At 35.0% G+C, this 17,444-nt stretch overlaps 2 protein-coding genes across 2 annotated transcripts; both read right to left on the reverse strand.

Annotated features, from left to right (window-relative positions):
• Positions 1-1,661: 1,661 nt before the first annotated feature.
• EBS3 (Alg9-like mannosyltransferase family) lies at positions 1,662-6,522 on the reverse strand. Its single transcript, XM_011099923.3, has 10 exons — positions 6,186-6,522; positions 5,389-5,476; positions 5,136-5,295; positions 4,694-4,911; positions 4,243-4,538; positions 3,606-3,720; positions 3,385-3,523; positions 2,378-2,574; positions 2,145-2,234; positions 1,662-2,049 (listed from the first exon to the last, which is right to left on the reverse strand). Exons 1-10 carry the CDS (start codon positions 6,458-6,460, stop codon positions 1,915-1,917), a joined length of 1,713 nt encoding a protein of 570 aa, XP_011098225.1. The 5' UTR covers positions 6,461-6,522; the 3' UTR covers positions 1,662-1,914.
• Positions 6,523-7,918: 1,396 nt separating this feature from the next.
• PPC3 (phosphoenolpyruvate carboxylase 3) lies at positions 7,919-14,890 on the reverse strand. The gene is made up of 11 exons (XM_011099922.3): positions 14,732-14,890; positions 14,284-14,490; positions 13,212-13,603; positions 13,019-13,103; positions 11,816-12,038; positions 11,478-11,581; positions 11,291-11,378; positions 10,945-11,099; positions 9,742-10,740; positions 9,271-9,657; positions 7,919-8,430 (listed from the first exon to the last, which is right to left on the reverse strand). Exons 2-11 carry the CDS (start codon positions 14,449-14,451, stop codon positions 8,137-8,139), a joined length of 2,895 nt encoding a protein of 964 aa, XP_011098224.2. The 5' UTR covers positions 14,452-14,490; positions 14,732-14,890; the 3' UTR covers positions 7,919-8,136.
• Between the last annotated feature and the right edge of the window lie 2,554 nt (positions 14,891-17,444).

Consider the following 17,444-nt stretch of genomic DNA (forward strand, 5'->3'; position numbering starts at 1 on the left):
GGTGCTCGTTTCCTGTGTATCGTCTGAGAAAATATTGCAAGGTTCTGACAACATCATCATCAATTTTCTTTTCTTTTTTCTTTCATTATTTAGTTGCTTGGAATTCATAAATTTTGGGTGGAAAGAACACCAATTCTTTGACATATAAGAATAAAATTGAAAGCCCAAGGAAACGATAAAAATTACAAAACTAAAAAGTTGAGATCTACGTTAAAAAATTAAAAATTGTTACAAAAAAATTCTGAAAATACGAGCTAGGAAATATCATCGTAACAACTCGAGAAGGAAATCCAAGTTCAAATCCTTTTGCTCATCTGCAGGATCACAATGAGGCATTAACGATGACTCAACTTAGAAATATCTAAACTATAATTCCCAAGTCAACGTCGAATGTTTGAATTTGTCAAAAAAATCAATAATTTGGCGTTAAATTTTTACTTGTCTGCAGAATAAATTTTTAATACTTTGAAATTTATATCGATCAATTAATTTAAAATCATTGAATTTGTAAACTTATATTAAGTGCTAACTTTATTTGTCATCTAAAAATTCTTAAACTTTGTACATGTTTTGTGATATATTTTTTACTTAGTGATAGTATGAAAAATTTTCCAAATTTGATTTGAGCTTAACATGATAATGTAGAAAATGAAAAATACATAAGAAATTTAAATTAGCTAAATACGTGCAACATATAAAATTTGTGGGATTTGAATTGTGAAAAACAATCCAATAAAAGTTGAATGTGAGTTCAAATGTATAAAAAAAAATATTTCAAATTTAAAAATATATTTCCTACACTTAACTTACTTTTTCTCTACTAGTTTTTCAATTTCCGTTCTTATATCAGATCGATCCCGATTAGGTAATTAATTAATAACAATTTATATTTAAAAAGAGTCAGAATCATTATTTATATTTCAACGATGATCAATTTGCACACATCAAATATTCAAACAGTTTTTATTTTATCAATCACAAATTCATGAAATATTTTTAATAAATTAATTTAGTAACATGTTTTGATGAAATCATTACAAAAAACAAGTAGAATTGCTTCATTCATTTTGAAACAAAAAAAAAAAAAAATTATTTGATTTTGACGTAAACTTAATTTGAAATTTCTTATTTTTCCAGACTTATTGTAAAAAAAAAAGTAACATAATTTAATGGGTAATAAATACCAGACCCAATTATTTTGTGTCTAATATGAATAAAAACCAACAGGTATCTACCCGTAAATCCAAAGTATGTAAAACAATTACTAATATTTATTGGATACGGGTGGGTGTCCTGATAGAGTAATACACTATTGGCAGGCTTAAAAGAGAGCCATTTAATAGGACTTGGAAGATCAATCCCTCCAAAAAAAGAACGTGACAACGAGGCTAAAATGAGTCATGTGCCAATTGGAGTGGGAGACATGGGATAAAAGGCATATCTCCATCTAGTAGATGCTACATTTGATGTACAATGAGTAAGTACTTGATGTAGCATGTACTTAAAATAAGGGTAAATTACAATGAGCTTTTTTTAACTTTAACATAATTACGAATACCATCATCCTTTGAAAATTACCGGATTGAAACAAAGAACCAAAACACCAATGAGTCTATAAACCATGGGGGGATGGGGAAAATGAAATGTATTATAACACTAGATAACAAACTACAACTAGTTCTGGAAAAATTAAGACCAATAAATAATCTACATTTTTTACAAAATTGATGCAAATCCTCATAAACTTCCTCAGAGTGGAAGCAACTGAGAGAGTTCTCCTAAACTCGGATTAGTATCTAAAGAGTGAGTTTCATCTATAGATTGCACCAGTAACAAGGTCAAAGGGTGGAGCATTGGAGGTTCAGTTCAGACTATAATTGTTGCAACAAGTTGGAGATCTTGTTGCAAATCTGGTTATGAGTTTGGTATTCTCCTAAGTAGTTTGTACAAGCCAAACACATTCTTCTGCTGCCAAAGGTATGGAATAAAGAACGAGCGGTACTTGGGAGGTGACAATTCCCGATCTAGATAAGGTAATGCTGCCAATACCTGTGGATAACATTACGATAGGGTTGCCAAAAATGTTTAGTATGTTTGTATGCATTTGTGTGTGTGTATGTGAGAGAGAGAGAGAGAGAGTTTACCTCCCATGTTTTCAAGTCACTTCCACGAGAAAGGTAAGGTCTTTGGAGCTGCAATTCTACAAGGAAAGTGCATTTATCTAGATCCTGGAACTGCAAAATTATTTACATAAAAATTGGGGCAAAAAAAGAGAGAGTTATTGCTACAGGTAAAATGATAAAATTGATACTCCCAGTAGAAGAAATTTTAATTACAAGAAATGAAAAAAAGAAAAGCAAATAGGCGGATGAATTACATATTGTTGATGTGATGCTTGGTTCTTGTTGTTGAAGTAAGATGGAGCTGCAGATGTTCCACCCAGTGTTGCATTGAATGGAAATGGAAGAAGACCTCGGAACCCATCATCTATCCACCTAACCTCCCCCACATACTCAGGAACAAGAAAAGATGATGGGAACCGGTGCCATTCACTTCCAACACAAAGGACGGAACCTACATTATGCATAAAAACTTACAAAAGTAAGAATGCGCATAGCGAACTACAAATGCCACAATAAACAGAACCTTCACGGACAAGCACAGCACAGCCCAAGAACAAAACACAACACTTGATTACAACATCAAACATTTTCCTCAGGATATATGAGGTCAAGAGTTGAAAAAGTATGACGAACATCTTAAATCATGTCAGAGATAGAACTGTTTGTTTTGTAACATTAAATACTTCTTTCTACACAGCTAACTAGTAACTACTGAATTTCAGTTGATTGAGCATGTTAGTTTGCAATTTCTTAGTATACCTTCTTGATGCACTAGAGAGCGTCACTTCTAATTCTCTAACACTCATTTTATTAACCAAACCATTGTGTACATCATCGTGAGGCATCCGCATTTACGTATATCAGAGTCTATCTTCTCAAATCAGAAAATATACAATTCCTAGGTAATTCTATTCTCCAACTTTTAATATGGTTTAACCTATTTTGAGCGAGTGGCGCCAGAAACTTTTTATTGTGTCAAAATAAAAGAAATAAGTTAATAAATAAAATGACAGAGGAATCAACCAATAAAAGTTCATTTCTTCTCTTTTATTCATATCTACGAGAAACCTTATGAACTTAAAGCATGAAAGACAAAGAATAACCAATTCTACTAACATTTTTCAACATCAGCTCACAGTTTGCGCATACATTCAAATTGAAGATAGATAATTGATGCCTGGAAGGGAGAAAATATGATATGATACTAGTAACTGTCAGTTTATGATCACATAGTAGGATTAAGTACAGAACTGTGCCTTACCTTCCCCTGCATCATCATGGTGTTCCAAATGCTTGTATATCTCCAACGGAGCTGAATAACCATTGATCAATGAAAATGTCCTAGAATGGGAAGCACATAAAATGATTCCAAGAACCAGCGGTCGTACAGCTTTAGCTATCTGTACAAGCGAAGCAAAAGTAAGTCCTAAGCAGCATCCATTCAGCCCAAAAGATATTGCTTTATGAAATCGGGTGCTTTACCACAACAAGCAAAGAAGAACCATTCGGATCGTACTTATCCCTAAATAGATCAGGAAAGCTCTCAATGACAGCTGAAGCAGCAACACAAATAAGTGGATATATCGGATAAAGGAATCTGCAAAATGATAGGATAATACAAGAATTACCAACCATTTTTATCTATAATTCATTTTACAAACTCAACTAAGATACATGCTCTCTTCCACGAGCAATTTCCACCCAAGAAATTTGATACGACAATCACTTTCTCAATTATATATCTCAGATTTGATAACAAATATCCATGAACCTGATAAAATCCTTGAATGCCATTTTTCGTTAGAAATTTTGGGTGTAGAAGACATTTCATAACACTTAGACATGTCTACTCCTCAAGAAAAAGAAACAGGACAAACGACAGTTTGGCAACAGTTCCAATTTATAAAAACCAATGATCCCCAACAAAAGATTTTGTTCCCATAGCTTGGCACAAAATCAATTCAACATAATATTCATCGAGCAAACACTATTACATATTAAAAAAACCATAGATCACCGAAAGATGTCACTATAAGTGAAACCAAACAAAGGATATCTGGAGAAAATACAATAAAAATTCCTAGTTTCAGGGTCAAAGGGCAGAAATTGATGAAATTACCTCTCTTCCTTGTGCGGCTGCAAAGACATAAAAGCTACCCAGATATAGATGGGTGAGACGATCACCAACAGTTCAGGAACATACTTTCTTTTTGCAATGGGAAGGATTACAACAAAAAGCAGAGCAAGGATGAAACAAAAGTTGAAGTTATTGAAGCCATTCTTCAGGTAAAACAATGGCCCCTCAGTACCATACAGATGACTCTCCCCACCACCTAATACATTATAGATCAATAAATTGAGAACAGATGATGTCCACTTTCCGTAGTAGAAGTAGTCAACAATAACTGATAGTGCCTGGAAAATTGGAGAAACATGTATAATCAATGTTGACTCGGAGAATGCAACAAATTAAAAACCTATGGATATAATCGTGTTTGTCACAGGAGTTTGAATGATAATTTTAACTCAACTTTAGATATATGTTTGAGTTGTTGGTAAATGTATCTTACCAAGAGAGTTACGGAAGTTACCACGCCAGACAGAAATGCCCACTTAAACCTTCTAAGTAGGGAGAAAATTGTGACTGGAATAAATGCTAAGATTGAGAACGGCCACCCGAGAATAACTCCAGTGGCTGCAACTGCAACAGCAGCTGCAGGTTTCTCAAAAAGAAACAGTGCAGATGATAGAGACATAGCATACATAGAGAACGAACTTGGTAGGAAACCTGCATGTTAAGCCACACCACAAGTTATTATGGTTGAAGGAAAAACATGTTTTTAATTCATGTCCAGACCTAGTCCCACATCCATATTTCCGATTGAAAACTCAATAAGTAATTACTTACTCCGAACTACCAACTCTCAGAAGCCATTGCCAGAGAACTCAAATATGCAGTGATGCATATGAACCAATCAACCAAATAAAATTAAGTTCAGGAGGCTTACTTACTGGTGCTAGCGAAAAAACAACCACTGGCTAAGCATAGCATTGCCAGAGTATATGAAGCGATACGTTTTCCATACTTCCTGGAAATGGCTACCACGAGGGCAGCATCTGCAATGACAGAGAGAATGCCAAGAAATATTCTCACAGCATAGAAGACTCTCACCTGAAATTTTTAAAGCATAAAGATTTAAATAAAAGAAAACTGGCTGCAGTTGGGTGGCATATCAAAGCAGAGGAATCTGAAGAAACATCTTACCTTTTCTTCTCCAAACCACCAAGAAGCAGGCCAACCAACTATGTTGTGGAAAAGAATATATAGATATGACCGCAGTGCAAACTCGGAGCTGCAGGGTTCAGATGAATGATATTGGTAAAAGTTTAACATCAAGCATTGCAGGGTTCAGATGAATGATATTGGTAAAGTTTAACATCAAGCATGCCAATGTTCAGCAACAATAAGATTGACATAATTAATGCCATGGCCCAAGTCATATGAGTAGCTACGAGCACCCAGACCACAATATAGGGCAGGAACTATACTAGAAAAATTGAAATAACTAGATTACCTACCTTAGCAATGCCCTTGCCCAGGACAACAGTTGTTGCATTTGTAAACAATGCATATAAAAGTAAACAGTTTCAAATATCTAATTACAACCGTATCAACAAGCATAATACAAATCATCCTTTTACCACATACAAAGCTTAAACCCAAACTGAAAAAAGATAAAAGAAAAACTTTTTCAGATCAATATGCTAACAACGTTTCATCTGAGTCAACTCTCCGCATCGTTCTTATTTGATTTCCACAGAATCCCTCTAGGCTACTAACTGGTCACAACTGACAATATCAGAAAGCAAAATTCACCACCCGAAGAGAACAACAAAGTCCACGCACACCACCTACAAGTTAAAAGCATCAGCTGATACATTCCTCAACCTCCCCGCATCCAATTTATCAACACTACTAAAAATTAAAATAAAAATCCCTAAGGATCAACGAAGTATAGAATACACATATACAAGAACACTGAGAGATAATCTCGGTTGAACCTGTACTCCCAGGTCTGGAAACCGGACTTGTAGAGGAGGAAATGCAAAGGCTCCCAGTAATTGAAGACTTCATCGCAGTCGTGTATAATGTTCGATGACGCGCTCATGTACCGCAGCATTCCCAGCGACATCAACGGCAGGAACCACCCCAACCCCCGGTCGCCGTCGCCGGAACTCGAACTTTCCGGCTTGTCCAGCTTGGAGTACGGCGAAGGAGACGACGTCGTGTGGAGATCCATCGGCGACGAGCGCCGCTGCCTTGTTGTTAGAGCCATCTGCTTTCACTCTCTTTAGGAATTGCTTTACTTTCTCTTGAGAATTTCTCAGTTTTGATACTTTTGCTTTTGTCTGTGGGAATGTCAGCCCACGACTTCCAACTACCCGAACCCGTTAACTTCGGGTCGGGTTCCAACGCTAGAGTGAAGTACATTAGGCTCCGGGTCGGGCTGAAAAAAATAATCAAAGTATTTGATATTTGATTAGAAATTGATCAGTACAAGTTTGTTTGAGCTCGATTCATTAATTTAATAAGATAAAAATTTCAAGCTCGATTTGAATTCAGTTCAATTATAAAAAATAATAATAAAATATATTTAAATAATATTAAATTATTCAAGCTCAATTCTCATTGGATTTAACTAAAGATCATTCGAGTTTGATTTTAATAATTATTATTAACCAAATTAAGTTTAGTGCAACTCGATAGTAATCCCAACAAGTTTGAATAGTAACGCGTTCAACTCGATTCGACTTGTTTATAGCCCTAATACCAGACATCGATGAGTGATATACACATATGGCATATGAATTAGCAATTTTAAATTAAATTGATTTTTTAAATCGATAACTAATGTCCCAAATATCAGTCATATATTGGTGTGACAGACACACGTGGTATAGAAGGTCCAGAGACGTACATTTTACCAGGTCCCACCTGCATGAGTGGTTATAGATGTAAAAAGATGACTTACAACATAAATGACATAGTCGAGTTATGTTAAAATTAGAGGTTGTGGATTTAAATTCTCAACGGACGTAACAACCAATTTTGAAGTTGCAAGTTCGATTCCATCAAGTTGTGTCAGTATGTAATCTAACAACCAATCAATTTTGAGGTTGCAGGTTCGATTCCATCAGGTTGTGTCAGTATGTAATCTAACAACCAATTTTAAGGTTGCGGGTCCGATTTCATTGGGTTGTGTCGGTATGTAATCTGTAAATATATTATTTGTCATAATCATGAATTAAGTGATTATTTTTACAATTGAGTAAAAGAGACTCAAAATTTGGGTTAGAATTTGGAAAAGAAATCCATCCTTTGCTTTGAAATAGTCATATTATAGAAACTACAACTACAGTTCTACCTGTCTTATTACATGCCTCACTTTTATGGAACTGTGAATCAATCACATATCAAAATGACTGATATAACTTCATTCTGTCCTATAATTAGCTTCAACATTTTCAGATGAGGACAGCAGATACTGACTGCTACTGAACAAAACCTTAATCAAGACAACAACATACTATTGTTAGCACCAACCTCAACAGGAAAACACCACCTGCTACATCAAAACTCACAAACATGCCCATGTTTTCTTTTGTCTGCGTCCCTGTTCTTCAACCAAGAACAAGAGTTGCAACCTACCCAACTTAGGACGAGCAATAAGCATCGGGCCAAGACAAAGAATTTGACAACAGAAAGAATCGATGTATCGCATGCAAGAACTGTATGAAAAAACAACCATTCCGTTGATCTAAACCAATGCTTATGTCTTAAACATACAATGTGATCAATCACATTTATGATGTTTGGTGATTTCAGAAAGAGGAGGGTAAAGATACACAAGTTTTCATCACCCCCCTTTTGCAATAAACATGGGGAGAAGTCGCTCGCCGACTTAAAGGGAAGAATGGGAAAGAAGAAAAAAGAGAAAGCAAGATATAATAATTAACCAGTGTTCTGCAGGCCGGCAGCAATACCCTTCATGGTCAAAATGAGGGTGTCCTCGAGTCCCGGGGCGTATTCACTCGTGGGGTTCAACTTCACAAGTTCAGCAGCTGGTTTCGATTCCATGTACTCCTTGGAAATGTGGGGCCTCAGCTTTACATGGTAGTTGGGGTCGCGAATTCGCTTCAGAGTATACGCCTGGCTCACGTTCAAGGTCGTGATGTAGGAGTCACGGAGTCGGAGCCGTTGCTTCAAGTAGGGGTCGCCTTCTAGGAGATCCTTGTGTCCGGCAATCTATGGAAAAATGAGAAGTGAATTCATCTCGACTCACGTATATGGGATTTGTTTTGAAGCATTAAGTTATAGATATGATATTGTTAATATAATTCGTTAATTACAACCACCACCTTTAAGAACGAGGAAGTGTTCTCAGGAGCTTCGACTTCCAGAGAAGTGTGATAATTTGTAGAGCAAGTCAGAATATATAACAGAATCAAACGTTGGGAGTGTTTGCAAGTGAGAAATAGAATTGGATGCGTTTGGGAAGTACGCTTTTAAGAAGAGAGCTTAAATGGAAAAAGACAATTTTAGCCTCATATGTTGAAACTTATTTTGAATAAAATTAATGAGGGTAATGTAGTCAAAAACTGTGTTGAATTTATTGACAAAAAAGTAAAAAGCAACTATAGGCGCACCCGTTTAGGTGCTTCTAGCTTTTGGCCTAAAATTGTTTTTTTTTCTCCCCCAAAGTTTCAAAAGCTAAAACCAGCAACCAAAAACAGCTTTTGCAAAAGCAAAAGCTAAGAATTGTTCTTTTAAACTTTAAGGGAGTTGCAAAAACTCTCTTAGTGTAATCAGTAACTAATATTCTGCCACCTTTTGAAATTAAATCTGCACACTAGTTCCAGTGTTAAAAAGACAAATATAAATCCTATGTTTTTGGAAATAAGAATTTGTAAACATTACAACATATTTAACAAAATGCGGTGATATGTGATGTTATAATGATAACTGTACTAACTATGAGGGAAGATCATTATAATTACCTTTGATATTTGTGTTAAAATTTTGCATGAAAAGTTTTTAAAGTCTCCAACTATACGAAAACACTGTTGTATAGGTACAAGAAATTACCTGGAGCAGAAGACTCTTGGTTTCCTCATAGTTGGCCCTCAATCGCTCGCCAAACGACCACAAGTCTTCCGACACTAGGAGTTTGTCATACAATGCAGCAATGCCGGGGTCTCCCTTGGCGAAAACCATCTCGACTAAGTCAATCGTGACTCTGAAGAAAGGCCATTCATTATACATTTCTTGCAGCATTTTCAGGTTCTTGATATCTTTTCCTATGGCATATTTGAATGCTCCTCCAAAGCCTAGCCAAACGGGGAGATGAAATCGGGTCTGAGTCCAGGCGAAGATCCAAGGAATGGCTCTTAGTGATTCGATCCCGCCACTAGGTTTACGTTTTGAAGGACGACTGCCGATGTTCATCCTACCATATTCCAATTCCGGCGAGGCCTAAGAATACAAAAGAATTGTCATGACAATTGATAATACTTGGAGATAATAAATAAATGTAATACAATATCTATAGTCACTTACTAGGCGGAAATACTCGACAAACCGGGGTTCTTTGAAGACAATCGACCGGTACTCCTCGGTGGCAACAACAGCAATTTCATCCAGCAGTGCCCTCCATTCTGGTTTGGGGGAGACAGGTGGATGCATTCCGTGTTCTAGTGTAGCAGCAGTGAAACGCTGGAGCGTCCTGAAGCACAAATGCTCCTCACCGAATGATTGTTCAATAACTTCTCCCTGAACTGTAACACGGAGAGATCCATGGATAGTTTCTGGTGGTTGAGACAATATAGCCAAGTGAGTGGGGCCACCTCCTCTTCCGACAGTTCCGCCTCGGCCGTGGAACATCGTCAGTTTCACGCCATGTTCCTTTGCAACTTTGATAAGCTCCTCCTGAGCTTTGTACAATTGCCATGCTGCTGACAGCCTACCAGCATCTTTACCAGAATCGGAGTACCCGATCATGACTTCTTGCTTCCCGTTGATCCGGCTTTTGTACCAATCGATCGAGAAAAGGCGTGCAACAGCAGCAGGGGCAGCCTCGAGATCAGCTAGTTTCTCAAAGAGCGGAACGACTCTTAATGGCTGCTTCACATGGCATTCACGTTGTAGAAGCTCGACTGCTAAGACATCAGATGGTGCTGTCGCCATTGAAATGATGTATGCACCAAAGCAGTCAGAAGGGAGTTCGGCCAAGACATGGAACGTGTCCAGAACATCAGCGATCTCTTCAGTTTTCGGGAGATCGGGTCCAAAGAGGGGACGTTTACCCCTTAGCTCAGATAGGAGCCATTCCTGACGTTGCTCTTCCGACCAGTCCCTATATGAACCTATATCCAAATGTCTCGTTATGGCATCTAGAACATCTGTGTGCCTGTCTGATTCTTGCCTTATGTCAAGCCGCACAAGTGACAGCCCAAAGGTGGAAACTTGCCTTAGAAAATCGAGAAGGCTACCGTCAGCTATTGGCCGGTCCCCGCAAGCACAAAGAGATCGGTAACAGAGCTCAAGAGGTTCCAAGAACTGAGGAAATAAGAATTGGTTTAGCACTTATAGATAAGAAGAGTGAAATGCATACAAGAACTACACATTCTCTTGGAAATGTTCTTTATTTTATATAACAAGAAGCCAGGAATTTATTATGGTCCCAATGGAGGGATGGGGAATGTATCATATGTGATCATGAACTTCAAATTGTAATGATGAAATCTATAGGGAAGAAAAAACCTGCTCAACATTGGTGTAAGTTGCCTCTTCTGAGATGTCAGACATTCCATGAGATAATAAATTACGAGCACGCTCACGTGTCTGATAGAGCCTATCCCTCACATCACCCAGAATGACACGATAGGGCTCGTTTGGTGGAATTGTTTTCCAAAATTCTGCATGACAAAGTAGCTCATTGGATAAATCACACAATGGTGTATATATATGTTGTAAAAGGATGTAAAATATTTAACTTGATAGCATGTCTGTTATAATTTTTGTAAAAGTTAAATCAGATGGAAAACATTTGGTTTGGAGAAAATGCTAAGAAGAATAGTTGCAAATAGAAAAAGATTTTGGAGATTACCTATGAAATGCTTTGCATCTCTCCTTGAAGATCTGTGGAGTTCATCAGCACGAGAACGAAGCTCGTCGGTGCAACGCCACATGGACAACTGGAAAAGGCAATTAAATTAGAATCAAAGCATCCAAATGAAGTGAAGGTTTAGCACTACAAAAACTCCATACATTTTGGTGGACTAATTATAGAATACCTCAAACATGAGATCCTCTATTTGTGAGTAGTACAAATTAGCCGCCATCATCCTGGCCAATAAGCATACATCCCTTGTGACTTCGGGAGTCACCCTCGGATTGCCTGCAGTTAATTTACAAAGATGTTTATATATCATAACACAAAAATCAGTACAGATACAAAGCAAAGGCGGCATTTAGTGAAAATTATAAGATGATATTTAGACATGCGGGAATAGATAAATTCAAGATGTATATCCTGAATTCTTTTAATCCACCAATGTTCACTAGTTTGTAAACTATGTAAAGATGTATACGTATCTCTACATATATGTGTGTGTGTAACTAAGAAAATTACCATCACGGTCTCCACCCATCCAAGAAGAAAACTGAATTAGAGGGGCATTATATGGAATACGTTCGTTAATCCCAATATTCTTAAGTGCTGTATCAACACGGCGCAGAAACTTTGGTACGCCTTTCCAGATTGTTTCATGAAAATAACTCATCCCTGCCCTCATTTCATCTTGGGGAGTAGGGGGAGTCCTTCGGATTTCATCAGTTCGGAAAGCAGCTTGAATCTGCAAACGTAGAAAAAAGATTGGAGAAAATTCATCAAGCATTTCTTTGATGATGATATATTACAGATACTGAATACCAAACATGAAATCTACAAGTGTAATGACAACACAGATACAGAAAGAAGAGTGCGGAAGTTCAAGTCAGCCATTTGAGTTAAAGGACTTTCCTCAGTCTATTACGTAACTAACTCGTGTGAAAACATTTTGAACTCCATATTTAGCCCCTGTTTGACTTGTACTTCAAAGCTGCATTTGTAGTACAAACACACATTCTCGTGTTGTTTGGCTCATTAAAATCCAATAATCACTTCTGGATTAAATTTCATACAAACCATGATTTGATAAAAGCTACAATTTATTGCTTTTAATCCCACTGAAAAATTCTTTACCTAATTACCCATTATGTCCATTAAATTACTTTTTTATTTCTTCATTAACCTTAAGGATGGGGTTAGTTTTGGAATTTAGTTACAATCTGCATTTGCATAATCAATTATAAAAATGTGAATCCAAACAGCATAATCACTTTCCTTAAAGTCAATTTTTCCAAAACCAATTCTCCCACAATCAATTATGAAACGACCAGGCCAAACTGGGCCTTAATGTCTTGACAAGTAATATGAAACACTAAAACCTATGCAGGTTTATCCAAAAACAAAATTGCATATCCAATAAAATTTCTCATATTGGAAATGAAGGACACAGAAGACCTGAATTACTATTGTGAACTTATATAATATACATTCTATTTTATAATTTTGCTCCTCTTTCCTCTTTCCTCTTTACTCTTAGCAACTTTACCTCGTCTCCTGTTCAGGATAAAGGAAGTGGGATACTTTATTTTGGGTCTGTGGGATGGAGAAGAATAAAACTTAAAGATAGAAAATTGAGGAAATCTGTAATGCTGCTCATTACTCAGTCAGAAAGTATATGAAACAACTTATTGTATGCATATGAACTATAAGCATCAACAATTTTACCTCTCTTTGCAAAGCCTCATCAAGCTCCTGTTTATCATCAGGTGTAATATCTTTCGCATACAACTGGGCTAAGCAATTCCGGATCCTTAAAAGGGCAGATTTAATAATTTAATTAAATAAGCAAGTTTTTATCACAGCTATAACAGAAAACCAAGTATAATCCAATAGCATGATGGATTAGAAAGATCGCCACCTTGCATGCTTCTGAAGCAAGGATCTTCTTACAGACTGTGTAGGATGAGCCGTTAAGACCAGATCCACAGTCTGATTCTTCAATGCATCAAAAACTTCTTGAGGAGACTTCTTCAGATCAACAACAAGTCTCTTGATAGTCTCTTCTATGTCCGATTCAGTAGTCGCATTGTTCTCGTCAGTATAATCTCCCTTTTTCCTTTTGTTTCGACGGCGGTAAGCAATCTGGACCTCCTCAGCCAAGTTGGCCAAGTTAAGCATGTGCGAGAAAGCCTTTGCAACAACAATTGAATCACCGGGATCCAAACTAGTCAAGACATTTCCGAGCTCATCCAACTTTTTAGGATCATGTTTGCCTTCATACTCTGCAGAAAGCTCGTAACATTCTTGCACCTAAACAATAGATGAAAAGTATGCCATTTAACTCTAGAAATTCATTCCTTCCTAAAAGTCAAATAGTGAAAGGAAGCATAGAGCAAGTTTTTCCAACTTCAAGAAACACTGATGATTTGAATTAGTGATCAAGACTATGATGAACCATCCTACAGGCGCACACTCCCATTGCAATAAAACCATATTCTTTTTTTTCAAATTGCGATCATCTTTACAAGGAATACTATTAAATATGGACATAACCGAAATCCACGACAGCACGTCCAAAATTTGAATGCAGCAAAATTGAATTTCATATTACATAGAATATTTGAGATACGGGCAAATGGCTGGAAAGTTTTGCGGTCATCTCCGAGGAGGATTGCTATGCTGGCTGCTCCCCTCGCCTTTTTCCCAATCAAAAGAATATATAGGCATAACTACCTGGTCCAGCCCCCAAATGGCTTTGACCTCTTCACAACTAACATAAAATCCAATCTTTACCAACAAGACCATCAGAAGGGTTCAACTTTGATTCTTGCACATCAAGATCAAATCTTTAACATCACAATCAAATCAGTACTAAATTAAAGCCACAAAATCATCATCTCAAATCAATACTGAATTGAAGCCCACAAAGTCAAATTCCCAAATCCCACACAAAGTAACAAAATGCAACAAGAGAAATTCAGAGGGCATACCGTTTCCCTGAGATCCTCCCCATGCAAATCCTGAAGAATATCAAGAAATCGATCCAAAAGCAAGGCATCATACTCAACAAGCTTGTCATCCTCAGACACTTTTCCAGGAACCAGGAGCCTCAACTGGGCATCAATGGACGCCATCTTCTCCAAATTCCTCGAGGCCATTTATCAAGCCTTCACTTTCTCTCCAATTGCACAAACACCCTGCAAAAATCCACGATTTCCAGTCAGTCAAAAACTCACCACAGATTACGATCACAACCCACAAGAATTTCCACTACACAGATCAAAGAACACAACACAAACACAGCTTCTTCATGCAAATCCGCAATCAAGAATCACATGCAAATAGATATCAGCATTTTTTAAAATGTGGGCTTCATTTTTTCTTCACTTTTTCTTGAATCCCAGAAATCCAAAAGTCTGAGTGTGAGTGATTGTGTACCTGAATCTGGGTCACTGAGATTCGAGGAGAAGAAGGGGATCAGAAAGTTAAGAGAGAAGAAAGAGTAGATGAGAGAGAGAGAGAGCGCTGTGATCCAAAGACAGCGGCCGGGATATATCTATATATAGACAAAAATCAAGAACAAAAAGCACCTCCTCGTCTACAACTTGGAAAAAAAAAGATTAATTTTACCCATTTCCTTATTCAATTTTGTTACCTAAGTTCTTGAAATGAACCTGCGGGAGATCGATGTTCAATTCTACACTCGATGCGCTTTTCCCGAAATTATTTTAATTTTATTTCATTTTAGCAAAAATGAAATTTCATTGGGTTTACTAATTTTGTAATAAAGTTTAATTGTTTAAAACATGATAAATTATATCTATACTCGTAAAATTTAATCTAATTATAATTACATTCATATTAAATTGAAATTTACAATTATCTCTCTGAGGTTTGCAAAATTTTATTAACTCAATTAAAAAAGTAAAAATATTTAAATACTCTTATTCACTTTTTATAGAAAAAAATATTAAATAAAATTTGGAGAAATGACTGAAACACTTATTATAGAAAAAGACCATTCGACACCCAGTTTATTTTCTTATCTATCTTTTTGTTGCGTTATTTTCCATATCGTTGTATTCAATTGTCTATTCGGATATTTTCGTCGATAGTCTTCGTTTTAAAGGTAGTGCGAGCAGCGAAGTGATTGATGATGGAAATATAATTTTCAAATGTATTTAAAATTAGACCAAAACTCAATGAATGTAAACATAATTTGATGTACGTAGAAATTTGCGTGCAAATCACATAATTCAACCATTTTGTTGACTGAAAACGTAAAATATTTCTTAAAACTAAAAGCAGGAATCAATTTTGGTATCTCTTTATCAAATTTATTTTGATGAAAATTGTGTTTTCATGTTAAAAATCCATAATTTACTGTTTAGTTCATACAAAAAAATAGTTATTTAAGACTAATTTATTAATGAAAATGGTTCAAAATATTAGGAGGGGAAAGGGAACCAAAAAAGAATAAAAAAGACACATGTGTGCTCAATAATGCACTTTTTTAGTCAAGGAGAAAAAGTATAAAAGAAAGGGTGAAGTCTGGGCCCCCAAATCAGTACAGTTTGTACATCGACACATTCTGGAAGTTGAGGGCTCATAATTACGAAATTATGAGCTCGAATCCTATAAATATATAGTTATATTAATAGTAGTTGTTGATTTATAATAATAGTTATTGGTTAGTTATATATATTTAATAGAATTAATTGCACTTAAACCCTATTTGAAAATGTGAAATTATACTGTATCTAAAAAAAACTCCAAAAATACACTTATCCCCTTCCGAAGATTTATTGTTTACACCTGATCCCTTTTGGTTAGTTTTTGGATGAAAAATGATGACATTAACAAAATAATTACATAAATTTTCAATTTTATCCGTAATTTAACATGCCCATACAGTAATTTTGAACTTACAAAGCAAAATTTTATAATAATGTTAACCATACTCCACGCATATATACATATATATTACATTTATCTCTTTATAAGTACAAAAATATACATAAAAATATTAAATAAGGGGCAAAATTAAAAATTTATGTAAATTTTTTTGCTAGTATTGGCAATTTTTATTCAAATTCTAGTGAAAAAAATATCAGGTGTAAAGGAAGAATTTTCGAAAAAGGTGTAAGTATAATTTCAAAAAAAATTTATAAAAAAATTATAATTTTATATCTTTAAATGAGATCTAAATATAATTGCTCCTATTTAATATTGATAAATATCATAGAATTGATAATTTAAATTTATGATATAATTATAATTAATTAAAAAAATAAAATAAAATCTCCATTCAAACTGGGATGTCTTTTCCCTCTTTTCTTTGATGGAAATTCTTTTATTAATTTATATTGGTCAATGTCAGAGATTACCAACCAAATTGATATGCCTAAAAGATGCTTTCATTATCATTTAGTTTTATATATATATGAATAAAATTCCAAATATTCTTAAATGTATGAAGTCAATATTATATTTAGAGAATATTTGGTTAAATTTATTTTGAATATAAGTCTACATATTGGAAAAAATATAATTTTGGTCTTGTAATATATGAATTTTTGCAATTTAATCTTGTAATTTTAAAATTTTGTCAATTTCATCCTTTTTTCGATCTGAAAAATCTGCATGTGGTTTACACAAGACCCAATTAAATTGTATTTTTAGTCCTGTAATTTAAGATGTGTTGGTATTTTTAGTCCCGTAACTTTGGGAGTTGGAATTTTTGGTCCTGTAGGAATTGATTTACATGATTAAAATTGCAGTTAACAGAGTCATGTACAAGTAACATGCAATTTTTTCTTTATATAACTTATAAAACAGTGTTTAGTATTTATAAGATATTAAATCTTATTTTAAAAATTATTTTTTGAACTATTTAGATAAAATAATATTATGAAGTTTATTAAATGTTATTTTTGTGATTTATATGATTAAATGAAAATAGATTGTTAAAATATTAAAAATAAATAAATAAATCAGAAACTCTTTACTTTTTTTTCAGAAGAGTTTATAAACTTTTTTTTTTTGTCTTATAAGCTCATTTTTTAAAAAAATATTATCAAATGTTTTATAATATATTTATTTTTTCTACAAATAACAATCTCTTTAATCACATATTTTTAGCAATAATTTT

Source organism: Sesamum indicum, linkage group LG13 (assembly GCF_026168435.1).
Source record: "Sesamum indicum cultivar Baizhima isolate 11 linkage group LG13, ASM2616843v1, whole genome shotgun sequence".
Classification (NCBI taxonomy): domain Eukaryota; kingdom Viridiplantae; phylum Streptophyta; class Magnoliopsida; order Lamiales; family Pedaliaceae; genus Sesamum; species Sesamum indicum.

Excerpts from the sequence above, each read along its gene's own strand:
- EBS3 (XM_011099923.3), bottom strand. The coding sequence starts at position 6,460 with ATGGCTCTAACAACAAGGCAGCGGCGCTCGTCGCCGATGGATCTCCAC. Across the intron at positions 5,296-5,388 it reads GGTGGTTTGGAGAAGAAAAG|GTGAGAGTCTTCTATGCTGT; the intron begins GTAAGATGTTTC and ends TAAAAATTTCAG. Across the intron at positions 2,050-2,144 it reads GTGACTTGAAAACATGGGAG|GTATTGGCAGCATTACCTTA; the intron begins GTAAACTCTCTC and ends TGTTATCCACAG.
- PPC3 (XM_011099922.3), bottom strand. The coding sequence starts at position 14,451 with ATGGCCTCGAGGAATTTGGAGAAGATGGCGTCCATTGATGCCCAGTTG. Across the intron at positions 12,039-13,018 it reads ATGAGGCTTTGCAAAGAGAG|ATTCAAGCTGCTTTCCGAAC; the intron begins GTAAAATTGTTG and ends CTACGTTTGCAG. Across the intron at positions 8,431-9,270 it reads CCAAGAGTCTTCTGCTCCAG|ATTGCCGGACACAAGGATCT; the intron begins GTAATTTCTTGT and ends ATTTTTCCATAG.